This window comes from Haliotis cracherodii, unplaced genomic scaffold (assembly GCF_022045235.1).
Source record: "Haliotis cracherodii isolate W230 unplaced genomic scaffold, xgHalCrac1.p SCAF_6, whole genome shotgun sequence".
NCBI classification, from domain to species: Eukaryota; Metazoa; Mollusca; class Gastropoda; order Lepetellida; family Haliotidae; genus Haliotis; species Haliotis cracherodii.
In genome coordinates, this window is record NW_027266319.1 from 57,389,391 (window position 1) to 57,412,299 (window position 22,909).

Below are 22,909 nucleotides of genomic sequence, written 5' to 3' on the forward strand. Positions count from 1 at the left end.
TGTCCTTTGTGTGTGTCTGAGAACATTACTTCAGGTTTCTTTCATTGTCTTTTGTCAGTTTCAGGAGTGAGTGAGTGAGTGAGTATGGTTTTACCCTTATAGCAATATTCCAGCAATATCACGGCGTGGGACACCAGAAATGGGCATTACACATTGTACCCATGTCGGGAATCGAACCCTGATCTTCGGCGTGACGAGCAAACGCTTTTACCCCTAGGCTTCCCGACCGCCCTGACAGTTTCAGGAAACTGACCTTACATTAACTATCATATTCTACTGATTATAGGATGTAACTGCATAAACGTTGCGTTATTCTTTTTATTTACAATCAATTCAAAGTTGCAGGTGCACAAGTAAACAGTAGTGTGAAATGTTTAACTGCTTAATTGCTTCTCTGAAGATTGCTTTATTACATGCAATACCACCGCATTCTTAGTCATACAGGTTCCTGTATACCGAAATCTGCCAAAACTACGCATTTGTGCTATCAGCTTTTCATTTGACTTTAAAACCCGAATACATGTTCATTCCTCTTTCGTACTGGATTCCAAAGCTCCATAAAAATCCGTAGAAGAGGGTCCAGCAAATGTACTTCCTAATCCCGGTCACAAAGATGAACCATAATCCTAAATATATGTAAGGATGGACTATCTTTATATTCACATAACGTATTTGATACAAGTGGAATTAATACGGTGTGGATTCTCAAAAACTTCATTCCTAGATTGATAACTTTGGAATGTGATAATTTGGGGATTGGATATTGAGGCATCCCCATGGGCACCAATTGTGCTCCTCTTCCTGATCTGTTTTTTTATATATACATATGAATCGGAATTTCTTCTTGGATTAGCATAATCAAAATAGGGGAATTTGGCCAAAGAGTTTAACTTAAACTTCAGGTATATTCATGATCTGATGAATAGAAGCAACAAACTTCTTTCCATATTCATAAAAAAATCTCTGCTAAAAGTACGATTCCGACTGTCCGATGAGCATATGTTTATATAGTTTCATATAGTGATGATACCACGTGTTTGTGAAAAGGTGTTCATTCAGTAATGATCAAATAGCCAATTTCCTTCCACTAATTTAGCCACCGGAACTAAACATAAAAGAGACGAATGAAACCGCCGCCTCTGTTTCCTATTTAGATTAATGCATCAAGATTCGGAGAGACAAAAATATCCATAGGACTGTATGACAAGAGTGATGATTTCAACTTTCCAATAGTCAACTTTCCCTTTATGTCGAGCAATATTCCAGTATCTCCAACCTTTGGTGTCTACATTTCACATTCTGAGGTGCAATCGAGCATGCTCTTTCTACCAAGATTTCAAAGATTGTCATACGAATCTTGATCAAAGGTTCTTTGATCAGGGTACAACATTCAAAGCTTTCAAAATTCAAAAGGTTTTACGTTAGACACGCGGAGTACATTTTAAAAATTGATGCAGTAGTGACCTTATGATTGCTTTTGCATGTCTTTGTGATGTGTGCCACCGGTGGGGAAGGAACAAGTGAGGTCACGTGAGATTGCTCTTGAGGAATTGGCTCAGTCTTAAAGAGTTTACTCAAAGAACAACAACAACAAAGAAATCCAAATGGGAGAGTGGGTACGTGACTTCACTCATAGTTTCTCTTGTTACTGCACGATAAGATTCATTGAAACCCACAAATAATTGATGGTCTTCTCGCAAAAAGTATGCATCGACACATTGTCCTGCACACAAGGCCTCGTTGTCAAATCTCTATAGGTTTAACATGCACTCTAGGTCTCCACTGCTTCACAATACACGGCACAGAAATAACTACTTTGTTATCTACTCTGATTATATTATCTACACAAAGCAACTGAAGAGATTTAGTCTTTGGCCACTAACTAAAGCTAACAACATGGTAAATTTCAATGTTCACATTCTTAATGACATCTGCTACCTAAAGACTCCATATAATCCAGAACAGTTTTGACATTCCAGGTCACTTGGTAGTTAGGCATTGAAGGTATTGGATGAAAATACCTTTCAAAACCTTTATCACCAATGGGTTCTATGCCACTGGCAATCCTGAATGGAGATGAAGCACAGCAGATAAAGGACTACGTTCTGTGTTAATCAATCTCATTAAAATCAGATCTTAGTTCTCGCTACCGCTAAACAAAGCGGTAGCGAGAACTAAGATCTGATTTTAATGAGATTGTGTGTTAGTTGCATTGTATCCACCTCCAAATTCATATAACTGTCGCATGAAATCAAGCATAACACTCTCATCTGGTCAAAATGGATCGGTGTTCAGGTCTTGGCAATAATGCATGTGCTTAACTTAGTATGACTTGTATTTTTGCTGAGTACAACCTCTCCAAGAATTCATGATAATGTTAATCGTGTCATGAGAAAAACCCTGTCTTTCCAAACAACACCTGATAAATGCAACACCATCATATGCATTTTCTTGTGTAGAGGATGAAGAGCCTCCGCTATGTAGGGCATCTGTAGTGATCTCTGTCCTTTCAGAATCAGAGGAGGTGGCAATATCAACATTCGCAACATTATCGGATACCAGGTATGTGTGGAATACCTCGGCAATACCATCAGACCTTCTGCTGTCTTCACGTATTTTGGGCTACACTCGCTCCAATGAGCTGAAAGGAGGAAAGGCATGAACGCTTCAGAGCGATCTTAGCACTAAGACTATCATAAGTCTATGTTAAAGTATGGGACTTACGATCATCTTTGCGCTAAGATCGCTTTGGGCAAGTGGGCCCTGGTCTCCATGACCAATACCTAGACACCTACTTATTGAGGCGTGAAGTAAAAAGGTCTTCGTCTGCAGGAAATGTGTCAGTTATTGCTTTAAGGGGTTTGTGAAGCATCCATTCTGTTGCTTCATTAAAATATATGTTTACCCGATTAGCTTCAAAATTGAGGACCCCTGGTAAATGAACCGCTGACATCCACATTTGGTTTCCTTTGCTAACAAACAAATCTGGTTAGATATCTACAAATTGAGATTTAGTTCCACCCATGTGGTTAATGTAAGCTACTGCAGTAGCATTGTCAATTCAAAGTCTTAAATGTCGACATGGCAACACATTCAGGAAACTTTTGATGACAAAGAAGGCTGCCTGAAGTTCAAGATCTGTAATGTTGCTCCGAAACTCAATGTCTTTGAGTTACCATCTGCCATCTTTTTTCGGATTGTTCACTGCATCCCGATCTAGTCCTGAGCATCAGTGGTGAGTGTTATTGAAGGCAAAGGTCGGGATATTGGAGCACCATAACACTTAATATTGTCTTCCCACCAACCTAGGTGACGTATACCTGCGTTGGGAATAGTCATAGAAGCACTAAAATCCCCTCTTACTGCTTTCGTCGACATATTTTGCAAGTGTCTGAAATAGGGGTCGCTAGTTTGAAACTAGTGCCGTAAGGCTCGAGATAGCTGCTTTCTGATTGACAAATGTCGACTTCTTGTCAGTCATTTCATTAGTCGGTCAAAGTTCGATTTTAATGAGATTGCAGTCAATGTGAGCATACGATCGTTCACTCCAGATGCAACTGAAATGTAAAGTTTCTATCTGCGTGAGCCCTCAGTAATGAGGCAGATAACTTAAAACAAACACACAGTACCAGCGCTATTCCATATGTTGTCAATGGTAGAAGAAGAAATTAACAGCAGGTCTTCTATGTTTTCGTTCAGGTACAGGTCGAGCTTTGCGGTGTTTGTAGATCAGTGTTAAGACATGGCTTAAAGATAACAAGAAGGCTGATTGGATATGTGATTGTGACATTTATTAAATTCGGCTTCAAACACAAAATCTTCCTCAGATTAACATTACAATAACATGGCATAACTCTTTATGCAATGACGTCACTCCTGTGTGCAATGACGCAAACAGACAATAACGACACATAAGATGTACTGTATAGCCCCCCAAAAACAATACTCTACAATTGGACTTTCAATATTAGCCATAAGGTTGGAAAAAATTGTAAGATGTAATTGTTACTGCATTAGAGCATTATTCTTAATGATGATCGGTCAGTTGTAACGATATATCAAAAAAACAATACGATATGACGTCATCGGTTGTTCATGACGTCACAAAATTAAGTTTCAATGAAGATTGGTATTTCACGCACACGAGCACGCACGCACGCACGCACATGCGCACGCACACCACTCCCAAAGAGACGGGGAAGTCGGGTAGCCTAGTGGTTAAAGCGTTCGCTCGTCACGCCAAAGACCCTGGTTCGATTCCCGACATGGGTACAATGTGTGAAGCCCATTTCTGGTGACCCCCGCCGTGATATTGTTGGAATATTGCTAAAAGCGGCGTAAAACCATACTCACTCACTCCCACAGAGACACATACATACACGCCAGACACCATACACACCCAACAATCTCGGGTATTAACACCACACCCGTGCTCGTTGGTTTCACCAAAGTGAAAAATATCTGAGACCCCAATCACTTCGAACGTGAATACTGTTAAAAGCGGCGGTAAACTCAACACCCTCACTCACCCATTATCTAGGGACAAATACTCCGTAGTTCCTCATAGCTGTTTGGTTATTGAAAGTAAGAAACGAGGACCGTGTCCTACCACCTACCACCTGCAAAGGTGAATAACAAACTTCGCATATGCCGAAATCGGCAATAATGAAGTCGATTCTTAACCAATTGGTGGTAGTTACTGCTACAACAATAAAAATATCAAACTTCGTATGTACCGAATTGTTGGCTAACATGAAGTCTATTCTCAACCCATGTGTGGTACTGACAGCTACCTCTATTGAAATAACTTTGTATATAACAAATTGCATTCGACCCGTGAAGATCCGGGGTAAAATAGGTCTTCAGCAACCCACGCTTGCTGTAAAAGACGACGAGGTTTTTCGTAAAAGAGTGAGTGAGTGAATATGGTTTTACGCCGCTTTTAGCAATATTCCAGCAATATCAAGGCGGAGGTCACCAGAAATGGGCTTTACACATTGGACCCGTGTCGGGAATCGAACCCGGGTCTTCGGCGTGAAGAGCGAACGCTTTAACCACTAGGCTACCCGACCACCCCTGTTTTTTCGTAAGAGGCGACGAGCGGGATCGGGTGGTCAGCATCGCTGATTTGGTTGATGCATGTCACCGTATCCCAATTGAATGTATCGATGCTGATGATATCAATAACAGGATTGCCTGATCCAGATTTGATTAATTACAGACATCCGTCATATATTGCTGTGTGCGGCGTAAAACAACAAACAAAACAAATTGAATTCAGGAGCTGACAGAATATTGATGGCATATATTCCTGTTTATTTATCACGGGCAACTCTAACATACACCAACTAAAATCTAAACATCCCGCAGTGATGTAATTTCATCCTGTGTCTCCCATAACAACAAGCGGTCTCACATAGTTATACTTCAGTAATGACGAGACAGGAAGTAGGTCACCGCCTGCACACTGTAACAGGAACGTGAGAATGATGCACGATGTAGTCGCTGACACTGCCGAGAAGCGTCCTCCGTATCTTCCCCACCCCACGCGCTCCAGTGACGATCAGGCTGGCGTTTTCCTCGTCGGCAATACGGACGATTACCTCCCCTGGACTGCCGATCACGCTCTTCACCTTGCCTGTCATCTGAAAATAAACAGAGTGAGTGAGTTGGGTTTAACGCCGCTTTTAACAGTATTTCAGTTATATCACGGCGTGTCAGCTTAATGTGAGAGGAAAGCCCGAAGTGATGCAGGTCTCAGACGTCTACCACTTCAGTGAAACCCAAGACCACGGGTATGGTTCTGACAAACCTAGAAACATAATCGGGGCGAACCTGGATTCGAACCCACAATCATAGGTTTCTGGCTTTCCCATGGGACGCAACTCTGCACAGCGAATCGCGGCGCCTCAGATGACTGGGCCACCGTACCCGAATACAAACAGAGCCATGGGTCAAGCATGTGCCAAGCAACTGTGGGATTTGAACCAAACTCTCATAAACAAAAGCAGCACCAAATAAACCACACAAAAAACACACAAACTAACATCCTTAAAGAGGCTGTACGTATGTTTGATATCTCATATAAGAAATAAACGACTCTTGGTCGTTGTTTGTCGTATAATAAAACACTGCAAGGGGACTAAATCACCCTGGGCTGCTCCCCACATGGCTTATTCTCCCTGCAGTGTTTTATTGTACGACAAACAACCCCCACTTGTCGATCTACAGAACAACACTTTAGTGTTATGTCTGTATCAATCCATCCCATCCCCATTTTATGTAACAGTGCGTAATGTACCCCGCCCCCCCCCCCCCTTTCCCCACCCGCAAAAAGATACATGTAACATTTTTTCATTACACTCCTACCCATAATAAACTTGACAATCCCTAAATAATGTTTGTTTGTTTGTTTGTTTGTTTGTTTGTATGTTTGTTTGTTGTTTAACGCCGCACAATATTCCAGCTATATGACGGCGGTCTGTAAAATAGTCGAGTCTGGACCAAACAATCCAGTGATTGACATCATGAGCATCGATCCACGCAATTGGGATCGATGACTTGTATCAACCATGTCAGCGAGCCTGACCACCAGATCCCGTTATTCGCCTTTTACGACAAGCATAGTCGCCTTTTACCGCAAGTATGAGTTTCTGAAGACCTATTCTACCCCGGAATCTTCACAATGTACATTTGTGATCAGTTTTGGCAACGATTCATCTCAAACTTGATTGTTTTGTAGATGTTACTCTAGTTGTTTGTGTACCTCAAACCTAAACACCTACATAAATCAGCTGATTGTTTCGAAATGTATTGTAAACTATGGAAACTAACTGCAAACAAGGATAAAACGAAGGTCCGTATCTTCGGTGGAACTATAACAGACAATAGAAAGACAATTTATTTTGAATGAAAATTATCTGGGTTTTGTGGCTGAATATAAATATCATCTTCCTGGTTGAAATCAAATGTCTCAACAACTCTCTCTCTCTGATACATATTGGCAATCTTGGACCGCGGATATTTCAAATTCTAGTAAAGGCTCCACATTTCGTACACAAACTTGAAACATAATTAATAAACACTCCACTCCCCTTATCCTGTAAATTACTATTCTTTGGGACATCTTGTTACCGCCGGCTAATAGAAACTGGAAGACGGAATGGAACTCCCTTGAATCAACGTTTATGCAAATTGTGTGATACTTATGACATTGGAGATGAATTCCAATGTATTCTTAAATGTAAATATTTCAATAAACAAAGGGCAATGTACGTATACATTCTAAAACACTATTCCAAAACACCAGATATGTTACAACAACAGCAATTATTTAACTACCATAAGATCTCTGTCCTAAAGAAGCTGTGTAAATGTGTTAACATTTACTGAAAATTGTAAAAAATCCAGGTAAACGTCTGTCCGACGCCATATATAATACTGTTTGTACCTCATTAGCTGATGCATTCGAAATAGAGTGCCATTCTATTCTGACATCTCGCTGTCATTTTTTCAAGAACATGTATGCCAGCAAGATATATTTTACGTCCGTTTCGTAAGGTTCATGCAAAAACATAGAATTGTTGAAAATGTTTCTGATTTTTCCTTCCACTTATAAGACAGATAAGACACACTGTTCCTCGGATTTGTCCCTCATAAAACTGTCAACTCTTTGGGTGATGAAAGGGTATTCAATTTTTCCTGCAGGACGTGGTCTCCCTCTCGCCCCTTCCATCGAATTTGTTTTATACCTCTTCCTCGGGCATGGTTGAGAACGTAGACACTTGGGACTGGGAAAATCGCTAGGGCTTTCGGCTCGCGAGATTTCCCCTCACTATCATGATAACAAGCTAAAAAAAAGCCCTGGGAATCGTGTTTTATCCATTACATAAAAGTTAAATTCACCGCTCCTGGAATGTACGTGTATAAACCCCTCCCCTTCCAAAACACGACCCTTAAAGATACGGGGAGAGACAAGGTCTTCAGCAACCCATGCTTGCCGTAAAAGGCGACTATGTTTGTAGCAAGAGGCGACTAACGGGATCGGGTGGTCAGGCTCGCTGACTTGGTTGATGCATGTTGATGTATCCCACTTGCGTAGATCGAAGCTCATGATGTCAATCGCTGGATCGTCTGGTCCAGATTCGATTAATTATAGACCGCCGTCATATAGTAGGAGTGCGGCGTAAAACAACAAACAACCAAACAAAAATTCCAATACATACACTGAAGGATTCCCGGACATCCACAAACACACACGCACATGCACACACGCACACACGCCCACACGCACACGCACACGCACACGCACACTAACCCCGGCGTCAGTAAGCAGGGCGCTGAATCCCTCCAGCAGCTTGTTCTTCTTCTGTTGTTCCTGCTCCATCTGTTCTACCACCTGCTTGATGTCCGGACGGGCATGGCCTACAACAGCAGCCACAACATTGCAGTGAGTGAGTGAGTTCGGTTTAACGCCGCTTTTAACAGTATTCCAGTTATATCGCGGCGTGTCAGCTTAATGTGGGGGGGAGCCCGAAATGATGCAGGTCCAAGACGTTTACCACTTGGGTGAAACCCATGCACGGGTATGGTGCTGACAAACCTAGAAACAAAATCGGGGCGAACCTGGATTCGAACCACAAAATCATAGGTTTCTGGCGTGCCGAAGGGGCGCAACTCTGCACTCCGAATTGCGGCGCCTTAAACGACTGGGCCACCAGTGCTCTCCACAACACTGCAGATATTTCACAGCATTAATTCAAAAAAACGTCCCGTGAATTCCGGGTTTAGAATTGAGCAGCCCATGTTTGTCGTAAGACGCGACTAACGGGTTCGGGTGGTCAGGTTCAGTGAATTGTTTGAATGCACGTCATCATACCCTGACAGCGTGGCCTTTGCTCATAACATCAACCACTGGTTTGTCTGGCCATACTTGATCATTTGCAAGAAGCCGGGACATCACTGGAAGATTACTAAGTGCTGTGTAAAACAACACACAAGGTCTGGTGAAAGGGTTTTTTAACGTCGCGTTAAAGGTTATTGCACTTAAGCAGTGACGTGCATGTACGTGTGTGTACTAGTCCCGACTAATGCCGGTTTCATACTGCTAGCCCACTCAGATACCTGGCAGGGTAACAACAAGTACCATCTTTTAACGTCTATGGGCATGATGCGGAGAAATCAATCGGAACACCTCTCGGGTAACTTGCATATCTCGAATTAGAATCGTTCAGTTGAAATGAACTGATGTGTATCCGATGCATTGGGTAAAGGGGAGTAACTCGTTTCGAGTTTTACTGAGTTAAACGGCGAAATTGGGTTTAACGTCGCGTCCAAGATTATTGCACTTATATAGCGACATGCATGCACGTGGCTGGCAGCCTGTACTAGTCCGGACTGATGCTAGATGATGGTGCTAGCACATTGAGATACCATGCCGCAGTTTAACATGAATACTCCTCAGACACAGTATACTGACTCCGACCGACCGGTCCTTGTTATTGCCCCTTAATGCCGAGCGCCAGACTGGGTAGGGTAACAAGTACCATCTTTTTGGTATGGCGCGGCCCGGGGATCGAACCCTGGACCTTCCGCTCTCCGGGCGGACGCTCTACCACTGGGCCATGGAGCCTATGTACCCCTCGCTTGACGGTTGACCGCGTGTAGTCTCCTACCTGAGTTGAGGCAGTGCTGATACTCAGGTGAGTGAACAGCGATCACGAAGTCGCCCGGCCTGTGAACGTTCTCTTTATACCCTGAAACAAGTGTGAGTGAGTGAGTGAGTTGGGTTTAACGACGATTTCACAAATATTTCTCTAACATCGTTATCACGGAATACTTGTGCTGTCATGGAACACCAGAAACAATCCACGAGCCCCTATTTGTGTAAGACACCTTTCTCACTAAAAGACACAAGTTGTACTGAAAAGTTTTTGTTTGTTTGTTTGTTTGTTTGTTTGTTTGTTGTTTAATGTCGCACTCAGCAATATTCCAGCTATATGACGGCGATCTGTAAATAATCGAGTCTGGACCAGACAATCCAGTGATTGACATCATGAGCATCGATCCACGCAATTGGGATATAATGACATGCATCAATCAAGTCAGAGAGCCTGTCCACCCGATCCCGTTAGTCGCCTCTTACGACAAGCATAGTCGCCTTTTACGGCAAGCATGGGTTGCTGAAGACCTATTCTACCCTGGATATTCACGGGTCTGCAATGTAAAGGTTTTTATGAAAACTTTGAAAAAAGTTGGTGTAAATAATATTGTCTCAGGTTTTACAAAAAGCAATGTTCGCTGATCCTGAAAAAAAGTGTCGTCACACTCACTTATAAAATATGTGTAAAAATAACATTTAAAAAAAAGTCGAAATTCTTCCTGACATCGCTTAGATTATTATTTAGTTTATGATTTATATAATTATAATCAAGTACCAATACTTATAGGTACAGAGTGTAGAATAGACCGCTCCCAGTCAGTTCATATTCTCAGTCTACCATATATTTCCTCACAAAGTGCCATTCACAGTTTTATTATCATCAAATATTGAATTATGGTCAGATGAAACGTTCTTGGCTGCTAGCCGGCAAGCAAGATATGACCCTATTATTTACTTGGTATCGCCTCACGCTGTAGAAACAGGCCACAGCAACGAGGCGTTCTGCAGCCGCTCATCAAAAGGGATGAGTGAGTGAGTGGGGGAACGGTGTTTACGTCCTTGTAAACATTCCAGCTGTATCTCGGCGGCCTGGGTCTCCGTCAACAACGTTACCTTGGCAACTCCCATACGTTAACAGAGACTTACCATAGTCGCTGCACTCAACGCTTTGAACGAGGCCGTGGCGCTGTTGAACAAAGCGATCTTAGCGCTAAGGTGATCGTAACTCCCATACTTTCTCATACTTAAAGATTGTCGTTGCACTAAGCTCTTTAAACGAGGCCTGGGCGCCGTTCAATATAGCGCGCTGTGACTGTCGTAAGCCAATCTTAAACTATGGAAGTTACGATCATTTTAGCGCTAAGATCGCTTTGTTGAACCGCGCCACGGCCTCGTTCAAAGCGATATGTACTTAACCGTGCCGTACTGAGCGCATGGGGACTCGTTTCTCAAAGTGAGTGAGTGGGTATGGTTTTACGCCGCTTTTAAGAAGCGGCGTAAAACCATACTGACTCACTCATATAGCTGGAATATTGTTGAGAATGGCGTTAAACAAGAGAAAAAAACATACTTCCTTTAAACGAGTGAGTACGGTTCAGAGTCGCTTTTCGCCTTCTTACATCCCAGAGTAGATAGGACTGGCTAAGAAAGGAACTTAAATTGACTTCACACATTGTCCATGTTGGGAATTGAACCTGTGTCTCCGTCTGGCGAGCGAAGTGCGAGCAGTTCAACACGGAACATTTTGTTATCAATCCTGATAAGGTGCCGGGTTTTAGGAAAACGAAGCTGTGGTCAATGAGGATTATGTAATTTATGAATATTACTCCGGATAGCAGCGCTATAACGAGGTCAGTTGACCTGGCTGGTATGACCGCTGGTATGACCCATATGACCTTAGAGTCACGCGGTCAGTTGATTAGAGAGCTACCACAAGATACTGTTGATGCGTTATTTGCAGTGTCTTTTCTGTACATTAAACTCACAAAAAATTAACAGTGTAAGGGCATAATAAACTAATTATAAGATAATCATCCAGACTTAAAAAAAATAGCGCAGTTCACCTTGACATGAAGTCAACAGCTTACAACACAAAGACAGAAACCTAGAAAAGGACTGAAAACCAACACTAAAAATCTAATAATTTGAGCAAAATATGATGTCATCATAACGCGAAACATACATACCAAAGTTCAGCTCCCTCAGTTTGGTAATTTCAATAGAGAAATTGACAGAGCCAAATTTTGAGAAGAGCATGGTCAAAAGAAAGAAAAAAATGAAAACTCTGCCAAAACGGGAACATGCATGTTGATTCCCAAAACGTTTGTTTGTTTGTTGTTTAATGCCGCACTCAGCAATATTCCAGCTATATGACGACGGTCTGTAAATAATCGAGTCTGGACCAGACAATCCAGTGATTGACATCATGAGCATCGATCCACGTAGTTGGGATCGATGACATGCATCAATCAAGTCAGCGAGCCAGACCATCCGATCCCGTTAGTCGCCTTTTACGACAAGCATAGTCGCCTTTTACGGCAAGCATGGGTTGCTGAAGACATATTCTATCCCGGATATTAACGGGTCGTTCTGTCAATAAAGTGCCTGGTCCACACTCGATGACGTCACGTGACAGCGGCCGAATAATGATGGACTTTGCGGCGTAAAGCTCCATTTCCTCATCACTCTGTAGCTCTCATCAGTCCGCGTCTGTTTAGCGAGCGGAAGACAGGTGCTTCTATCAACGCCCACGTCATACCAACAGTGAGTGAGTATGGTTTTACGCCGCTTTAAGCAATATTCCAGCAATATCAAGCGCATCTTCCCGAGGCAAGTGAGTTAACTTACTATAAAAGTCCAGTTTCCACCCTTGCCGAACTAGGCTGGTATTGTGGAGTTACATTTTGGCTGGACTAACGAGTCTATGCATAGTCCAATCAAAATCGCGCATCGAAATCGAAATCCGGTTCGTAAAGTGTCATGCAGATTTCGGTCGACTGCAGGATTTGCAAAGCATGTGCACCGCTAACTCGTTGTCAACAGATATTTTCTAAATCTTTTCAAGTTTTTAATCAAGGTGCTCACGTGATTTGATGCACTTCGCGATGTAAGACTCGTTTTAATACAATATAGATCTTGATTATCGATCAGATCGTCTTGACTGGGCGCCACCGTTTTGCTTTAAGCAAATGCAAGTGATACGAGAGGTTGAATCTGATTAGTCAATAGGAGAGGCATAGAAAGGACATACCTCGTAACAGCCACTGGTGGCGCTACGATAGAGCCCAGGAATTCCAGCCTAGTTCGGCAAGGGTGGAAACTGGACTTTTAAAGTCAGTTAACTCTCTTGCCTCGGGAAGATGTATCAAGTGGGGTACACCAGAGGTGGGCTTCACACATTGTACCCATGTCGGGAATCCAACCCAATTATACAGGATGTTGTTCATTTCAATTTCTCACTGGGGAGACGGGATGTTAGTTTGAGCTCAGCATTATCTGTTTTAATGTTTAGGATCTCAATTATTTTATCCACAACGGACAGGTTCACATCATTCTATTTTTTCCGTGGAACATGATAACCTTTAAATTTATTTTAGAAACAATACACACACACCGTCCAAAAAGATAAATAAATTGGAAATATGTTTAGACAAAGAATGTGATTTTTTAATGACGTCATAGCTGAAATGGATTACAAGTCTCCGTCGCCACACGTGCAGCTATTGCGCGCCATGGAAATTCCGTGCAAAAATAGCTCTGGGGTGTTCAGCACTGCCGCGGAAGACGTTTGTTGACAGAACTCATTATCAGATCGCTGGAAGATGGATGTTCTGGGCAAGGCAATAAGTACATCACAGAAAACGCCAGACTCGGGAAGAATGCCAGAAAACCATACGAAGAAATGAAACGTAATTGGCTGAGAGTAGAAGTCATTCTGTCGTAATGTGATTACATAGAGAAATCAATATCGTGCAGAATATGTTGACAGCCGTGATTGGAACTAGAATACCTGTTAAGCATGTCGAGTTTGGAACGGAGAATTGGAGGTATGGCTTCCTCGATCATTCATATTATAAACCCATCGTTTCAGGGTACATTAAACATTCGAGGATGCCGGTAAGTGGTAAACGTCTGAGACCTGCATCACTTCGGGCTTTCCTCCCACATTAAGCTGTCTGGGATGGAAGTCGCCATGTTGGAACTGGTGCCGAACAGCTCGAGAAAGCTGCTTTCTGATTGGCAAATGTCAACTTCTTGTTTTATTGGTCGCGAAAGGGCGTTCTGGTGTGACCTGTAAGGGGATGTCCTCAGATCTTTGTTTAGCGGTGGATTGATGCAATAGACACTGGAGACAAACATAATCCCGCCTCGTCGTGTCTGAGTTCAGAGCAAGGCTCGACCCCCTATGCTTTCGCTTTTAAGGGGCGGTCGAGTAGCCTAGTGGTTAAAGCGTTCGGTCGTCACGCCGAACACCCGGGTTCGATTCCCGACGTGAGTACAATGTGTGAAACCCATTTCTCCGTAATATTGCTGGAATACTGCTAAAAGCGGCGTTAAACCATACTCACTCACTCACTTTCGCTTTTACGGATTTCTAGATTTGTCAGCACCCGTGCTCGTGGGTTTCACCGAAGTGGTAAACGTCTGAGACCTGCATCACTTCGGGCTTTCCTCCCACATTAAGCTTACACGCCTGGAATTCGCCCTCACTCATTTACTCTAACCGAACAGAGCGCTGCGGCAGGGTCGCATTGCTAAACACTCTGGTTAGTTTGGAGATCAAACAAACCCACGGGGCCAGCCGACAAGTCTCACAGACGTGGTAGATTAGAAGAAAGTGTTTACTCCTTGACGGAACAGGCGGAATCAACCCAGGCTAGATCAACAACCCGCGGGTGTGTTTCGTATCACGAAAATATAGTACACGTTACTATGCAACGCGAATGGATTTTCTGTAATACTCCACTGAAATCTTCACACAATATTTACGTGAAAGCATGGAAAGCAGAAATTGAATCAATTTGAATGAAGCCGACTTTGATCGTTTTCAAACAGTCCAGTAACATTAAGTGATATATTTACGAAGAAAATTATTCACGCTAGCGAGGGGTTTGTTTGTTTGTTGTTTAATGCCGCACTCAGCAATATTCCAGTTATATGACGGCGGTCTGTAAATAATCGAGTCTGGACCAGATAACCCAGTGATTGACATCATGAGCATCCATCCACGCAATTGGGATACGATGAAATGCATCAACCAAGTCAGCGAGCCTGACCACCCGATCCTGTTAGTAGCTTCTTGCTGCAAGCATAGTCGCCTTTTACGACAAGCATAAGTTGCTGAAGACATATTCTACTCCGGAACTTCACAGGTCTGCTAACGAGGGGACACTGATGGACCAGTCGTCGAACACGCCGCAATTCGCTGTGCGGAGTAGCGCCTCTTAGACCTACCAGAAAAAAACAAATTGTGGGTTCGAGTCCCAGAGTCGCACTGGTTATTTGTCCAGGTTTGTTACGATCTCCCACCGCAAGATTACGCGACGTGGTACAACTCAAATACTGTTCAAATCGGCGTCAGTACTAAACTCAAAACAACGCATGTAACGTTTATCAAATAATTATTTGCTGATTAAATTTTAAACAATATAAGGTGACAAATACAGGGTTTTTTTATGACATCCGGTGAAACGATATACACCAATTACTATCTTTTATTGTATTTTTATATGAAAATGTTAATTTCTGAGGGACCCGTGAAGGTCCGCGTTAGAATAGGTCTTCAGCAACCCATGCTTGCCGTAAGAGTGAGTGAGTGAGTATGGTTTTACGCCGCTTTCAGCAATATTCCAGCAATATCACGGCGGGGGACACCAGAAATGGGCTTCACACATTGTACCAAAATCGGGAATCGAACCCGGGTTTTCGGCGTGACGAGCGAACGCTTTACCCACTTGGCCATCAGACCGCCCCCTTACGATCGGGTGGTCAGGCTCGCTGACTTGGTTGATGCATGTCATCGTATCCCAATTGCGTGGATCGATGCTCATGATCTCATGATATTTTCAGAACGCCGTTATATAGCTTGGATTTTGCTGAGTGCGGCGTTAAACAACAAACAAGCAAATAATTTCTAACTTACAGTTCCTGTTTATACATTTATACATATATATATATGTCACATGACTACCTGTCGGCTGTGGATATACCGTCAGCCGTCGAAGCCGGCGAAAATAATTCGAGCTATCCGCATTTCGATATAAGCGGGTTGACAGTATGAAGCCATGGTGCCAGTGTGGAACAGGTGGCCCACACCGTCGTTACGCGCGTTGTATCGAGTTAATTGGCCAGTTGTTCCACCAGAACTGGTTAATAACGAGACGACATATACCCACACGAATACACAGCGTTAATTGTTGATCATATTTGCAAACACTGCCATACGGTCATTATTGATATGAAAAACACTCCCAACGAACGCTGTAGTTATAATGGCAGAGCTACATACCACAAATGCTATGCACGAAGTTAGCCGATATTATGACCGTGGACGTAGCTGTATGATAAACACAATATATGGGCGGCCAAGGGACAAAAGTACGCAATAATAGTCAAATATTACGAATAAAGAATGAATGTTACAAATAAAGGTCATTATGTATACAAATAATGAACTAAAAAAATTGTTCTTTTATTTCAGCTTTGTATTTTTTACCGAATGGCCGCCCAAAGACGATGGTAACTGTCCGTATTGAATACAGTACAGTAAACTACGGTTATAACGAACACAAAGTTCGTTGTAAACGTAATTTGTATGATCACATCTACCCAGTATATACAGTCAAGTCTCGTTAATTCGAAACTCGTTAATCCGACACACTGTATAATAGCAAATGGCCGGGACCAAAAACAGTTCGATATATCCGCCAGTTCGTTATAAGCGTGTTCGTTATAAACGTAGTTTACTGTATATAGCAAGGCATTGTGGCCAGTTCAGTAAGAACCGACTGCAGTGCCGATAAAGCCTGGCATTCCATGTAACGTTCCAGCCAAAGCCTTCAGCGTTCATTTGGTCTGCTGGCCGGTCAATAATTCTGGCTCGCTTAAATTACATGCGGTCAGATTCACGTACGCCATTTCTACAGTATGGCTTAACCTACGTCGGTGGTTGCACTATGCATGACATCACTAAAACTATTATTAAATAATTGGAAAGAACATGATTGGCAGGTGTACATTACATGATTGAAAACAAATGGACCGGGTGACCTTACAGCCTTAATAATACGTGCATGGATCTATGCTTGATTCGTTCACTGATCAATATCACATGAACTAGTAGTTAACGCGGTCAGACTACAACATGAGAAAAAACACTCTGTTGATCGAACGGTACAAGTATGAACCCCACCTAACAAATGTACATCAGAAAATGTGAACGAGGACACACTTACTGCCTTCTTCCTCGTCTGCGAGTTTGTTAGTATTCAATGTTAACTAGTTCTATTTCCCGGTGAATACACACATGGCGATCCGCCTGTGACTAATTTTCATAAAGCAGAGGTATATTTGTCTTATTATAACACACACTTTTCATTTACCAGTGTACTTACAATTAAAGGCATACTCTGAAAACTCGCTGCCATCAAGCGCGACCACGACCACGCGAGAGCCACTTGTATCCGACTTCTCCGCCATGTTTCGTGAAAGTCAATTCTACGCTGAGCGATATTCCCTCGCTATACCGCTAGCGCGATAAGGGAATGTTGGATTTACAAGGCTCAGCATGTGAATGCACAGGACCTCGATGATAGCGTGTATAACATAATATATTCGTATAAAAAAACAATCACGCTGTGTGTGAATGATATTCACGCCTTCTGCAGTATCTCACGTAAATGGACACGTTTCACACATTATGACAAAACTGCTTTGGACGTATTCTTCTTGTGTGTTGATGTAGGATTGCCACAACATTTACTCCCGTAAAGCTCACTAATAAAGATTAATATCGCATGTTCAACATCAAAATAGCGTTGTCCTCAATGTGCATATCGAAATATTCAGGACGAATTGTCTCGTATCTTTCAGTACATATTCGGAATGGGGGTGAGGTAGGGTTGGGGGTGGGTGGGGTTGGGGGTGGGGGGTGTTGGTGGCCGGTGGGGATATCTCCAATGGCTTGTTACCGGATTATTCCTGTATGCAAATGTAGCTAACCTATTTTTACGGTCATTATTTTTGAAAGTCGCAAAGTATTCTTAGATCATGTCGGTCACTGACTCAAGACACACAAATTTGTTATTTATTAATGTACTTATTTACATTTTTATGTACTTTTTATTTCTTTTCTTTTTTAAAACACCACACGACCCCTGCAATATACTAAATGGTCGCCCCCTTGATGTGGGAGAAAAAACATGTTGTATGTGTGGTCTCTGTGTGTGTCTTTGGTTGTTGTATAAGGCCACACTCATCAATATTTCAGCTATAATTATGACGGCGGTCTGTAAATAATCGAGTCTGGACCAGACAAACCAGTGATTGAGATCATGAGCATTGATCCACGCAATTGGAATACGATGAAATGCATCAACCAAGTCAGCGAGTCTAACCACCCGATCCCGTTAGTCGCCTCTTACGACAAGCTTAGTCACCTTTTACGGCAAGCATGGGTTGCTGAAGACCTATTCTACCCCGGTCCACTGTTACAGGATTCATTCTCAATCATTTATTCTGAACACATTTATAATTTAATAATTTAATATATGATGAAAGAATGCAATTTGCTACACAATCTGTTCACATATTAATCAACAAAGTGTTCACGTTACTCACGAAACCAACTTTGCTGGCTATTGTACCCTTGATCTACACGGGTTGTAGTTTGTTATAAGCATATATACAGCAAATGGACAGGACCCAAAAACTGTTCGTTATATCCATCAGTTCGTTATAAGCATGTTTGTTATAAACGTATTACTGTACCAATCGGATCACTTAATAATTCCGATATGTCCATAAAGAATTAGTTGTTTTGAAACTTTCGCATCTAGATCAGGAGTGTCTACATTTCATTTTTGTCTGTTTGTTTCTACTAGAAATGCATATACATTTAAATTGTCAAATTGTCTTGACATGATGAGTACATTACTGATAGATCCTTTTGTATTGAACGTCGTGCTATGGCTGAGAGCCTTTGCGACGTAAAATTTCATATTTCCATTCCATTCCTTTTGTATTCTTTTTGTATTTTATACTACTACTGCTGCCACTGTGGTTATTACCACTGTTATTACAAAACCTCTATTTACATGTCAAGCATCATATTAGTTCAATAATTATATAATGCGCTGTACAGCTGTAAATGATATTGTTTATCTTTATGTGTATATGGGCCAATGGCCTTTCATACAATAAAGATTGATTGATTGATTCCAACCTTTAGAATACAATGGGTAGGAAAAGGTAAGTGAAGTGTCAGCTTCATTGGTCCAGTGGATTCTGAGGAGATGTTTACAACATAGGCCATGCATGGCATAACTTCACCTGACAGGTGAACTGTCAGGTGAGCTAAAAATGAAAAATATGCGTTAAAAATTATAACACTTCAAGCGGTCTTGCTGTTTTGTCAAACAAATGTCAAAATATTATGACTTTTTATGGGTCAACGTATGACATTTATGACACGTGTGTCCTTTGTCTGACTAACGTTAGTTTCAAAGCGTCCATAGAGGTAACCTGTCATTGTGACTGCTGTCGATGATGGCGAGTTGGTGCGTTCTGGCGGTCAGTTCACACACGAGTTGGTCCATATTATTGTAAACAATAATGAATGAAAATTTGAAGAAAAAAATAACAAAATAGATTAAAACAACTAGCCAGATATGCACAACTGGTAAAACATAACGCAATTTGAGATTGAATGGATGCACAAGTTTGATAAAAACAGACTCGTAGATGAAGGATGTAAGAAAAAAAAAAATTTTGGTCGTATTTGGTGACTTTCTACGCAATATTGCCATAAAATAAGAGAACATTTTGAGAACATATTTGAACCAGTGCTTCTCAATCCATGATTGTCTAACATGCTGATTGTGTGACACCCGATGATATGACAAACTGATTATGTGACATTCTAATTGTGTCACATACCGACTGTGTGACATGCTGAATATGACATGGCGAGGTGAGGTGAAATGGGGTTTAACGTCGCGTCCAAGATTATTGCACTTATATAGCGACGTGCATGTACGTGTGTGTGTGGCTGCTTGTACTAGTCCGGACTGACGCCGATTTAGAATGCTAGCTCACTGAGATACCATGGGGCAGTTTTAACATGAATACCCCACTCAGACACAGTATACTGACTCCGAGCCGACCAGTCCTTGCTTTAGCCCCTTAATGCCGAGCGCCAGACAGGGTAACAACAAGTACCTTCTTTTCACGTCTTTATCGAACTCCGGACCTTCCACGGAGGCGGTCTGATGAAAGTGATAGTGACATACTGATTGTGTGACATACTGATTGTGTGACATACTGATTGTGTTACATGCTGGTTGTGTGACATGCTGGTTGTGTGAAATGCTGTTCGTGTGACATGCTGATTGTGTGACATGCTGGTTGTGTGAAATGTTGTTCGTGTGACATGTTGATGGTGTGACATGTTGATGGTATGACATGTTGATGGCGTGACATGTTAATAGTGTGAAATGCTGATTGTGTGACATGTTGATGGTGTGACATGCTGATTGTGTGACATGTTGATGGTGTGACATGTTGATGGTGTGACATGCTGATTGTGTGACATGTTGATGGTGTGACATGCTGATTGTGTGACATGTTGATTGTGTGACATGTTGATGGTGTGACATGCTGATTGTGTGACATGTTGATTGTGTGACATGTTGATGGTGTGACATGCTGATTGTGACACGCTGATTGTGTGACATGTTGATGGTGTGACATGTTGATGGTGTGACATGCTAATGGTGTGACATGTTGATGGTGTGACATGTTGATGGTATGACATGCTGATGGTGTGACATGTTGATAGTGTGACATGCTGATTGTGACATGCTGATAGTGTGACATGTTGATGGTGTGACATGTCGATAGTGTGACATACTGATTGTGTGACATGTTGATGGTGTGACATGTTGATTGTGACATGCTGATAGTGTGACATGTTGATGGTGTGACATGTTGATGGTTTGACATGTTGATAGTGTGACATGCTGATTGTGTGACATGTTGATGGTGTGATATGTTGATGGTGTGACATGTTGATGGTGTGACATACTGATGGTGTGACATGTTGATAGTGTGACATGTTGATGGTGTGACATGCTGATTGTGTTACATGTTGAAGGTGTGACATGTTGATGGTGTGACATGCTGATGGTGTGACATGCTGATAGTGTGACATGCTGATTGTCACATGCTGATAGTGTGACATGCTGGTTGTGTTACCTGCTGATGGTGTGACATGCTGGTTGTGTGACATGCTGGTTGTGTGACATGCTGATGGTGTGACATGCTGGTTGTGTTACCTGCTGATGGTGTGACATGCTGGTTGTGTGACATGCTGGTTGTGTGACATGCTGATGGTGTGACATGCTGATTGTGTGACATGTTGATGGTCTGACATGCTGATGGTGACATGTTGATGGCAGGACATGTTGATCGTGTGACATACTGATTGTGTGACATGTTGGTTGTGTGACATGCTGATTATGTGACATACTGATTGTGTGACATGTTGGTTGTGTGACATGCTGATGGTGTGACATACTGATTGTGTGACATGTTGGTTGTGTGACATACTGATTGTGTAACATACTGATTGTGTGACATGTTGGTTGTGTGACATACTGATTGTGTAACATACTGATGGTGTGACATGCTGATTGTGTGACATGTTGGTTGTGTGACATGCTGATTATGTGACATACTGATTGTGTGACATGTTGATGGTGTGACATGCTGATGGTGTGACTTACTGATGGTGTGACTTACTGATGGTGTGACATGTTGATGGTGTGACATGCTGATGGTGTGACTTACTGATGGTGTGACTTACTGATGGTGTGATATGTGGAATGTGTGACATGTTGGTTGTGTGACATGCTGATTGTGTGACATGCTGATGGTGTGACATGCTGATGGTGTGACATGCTGATGGTGTGACTTACTGATGGTGTGACATGTGGAATGTGTGACATGTTGGTTGTGTGACATGTTGATTGTGACACGCTGATTGTGTGACATGTTGATGGTGTGACATGCTGATGGTGTGACTTACTGATGGTGTGACTTACTGATGGTGTGACTTACTGATGGTGTGACATGTGGAATGTGTGACATGTTGGTTGTGCGGCATGCTGATGGTGTGACATGTTGATGGTGTGACATACTGATTGTTTGACGTGTTGATTGTGTAACATACTGATGGTGTGACATGTTGATGGTGTGACATACTGATGGTGTGACATGTTGATGGTGTGACATGTTGATGGTGTGACATGCTGATGTGTGACATGTTGATGGTGTGACATGTTGATGGTGTGACATGTTGATGGTGTGACATGCTGATGTGTGACATGTTGAATGGTGTCACATGTTGATGGTGTCACATGTTGATGCTGTCACATGTTGATGGTGTCACATGCTGATGTGTGACATGCCGATGGTGTCACATACTGATGGTGTGACATGTTGATGGTGTGACATCCTGATGGTGTGACATATTGATGGTGTGACATGTTGATTGTTTGACATGTTGTATGTTGACTTCAGGTTGCATTGGTCACACTGTCAGTAAAAGGAAGCCATGGAGCATCCATGTTTGGGTCTGGGCAAGGAGCCTTCAGTCCAGGATGTGTTACTGACATATGCAGAACGAGAATGATACTGTCATGTACTAGGCCTCAAGCTAGTTCAGGCCTGTAAGTCTCTCAGTAGGACTTCATTACTATCTTTAAGAGGTTGGCTGGTTTCAACTCATCAGCTGCTGATGTGCACAGTCCAATATTGGATGAAGTTCAGTAAAATCCTCATATTTGCAGTGGAAATTCTAATGAAGTATCTCATAAATAAAAACATACAAGGAAATTCATGGTTGAAAAAACTATACCCTCCATTTCTGAAACCAGGTGATTGGTTTCATGGGTAATGAACTATACAACCCATTAATTATCAATGATTAATTATCCAATCAATCTGAATATAATTGTTTCAATGAGCCTG

General features: G+C 42.2%; 1 protein-coding gene across 1 annotated transcript; it reads right to left on the reverse strand.

The window, feature by feature from the left end:
* Positions 1-4,626: 4,626 nt before the first annotated feature.
* Positions 4,627-17,392, reverse strand: LOC139445566 (uncharacterized). The gene is made up of 4 exons (XM_071226722.1): positions 17,275-17,392; positions 9,675-9,755; positions 8,318-8,424; positions 4,627-5,645 (listed from the first exon to the last, which is right to left on the reverse strand). The coding sequence occupies exons 1-4, from the start codon at positions 17,357-17,359 to the stop codon at positions 5,454-5,456; spliced, it is 465 nt and encodes a 154-aa protein (XP_071082823.1). The 5' UTR covers positions 17,360-17,392; the 3' UTR covers positions 4,627-5,453.
* Between the last annotated feature and the right edge of the window lie 5,517 nt (positions 17,393-22,909).

Excerpts from the sequence above, each read along its gene's own strand:
- LOC139445566 (XM_071226722.1), bottom strand. The coding sequence starts at position 17,359 with ATGGCGGAGAAGTCGGATACAAGTGGCTCTCGCGTGGTCGTGGTCGCG. Across the intron at positions 9,756-17,274 it reads TTCAGAGTATGCCTTTAATT|GGTATAAAGAGAACGTTCAC; the intron begins GTAAGTACACTG and ends CACTTGTTTCAG. Across the intron at positions 8,425-9,674 it reads TCAGCACTGCCTCAACTCAG|GCCATGCCCGTCCGGACATC; the intron begins GTAGGAGACTAC and ends CTGCTGTTGTAG.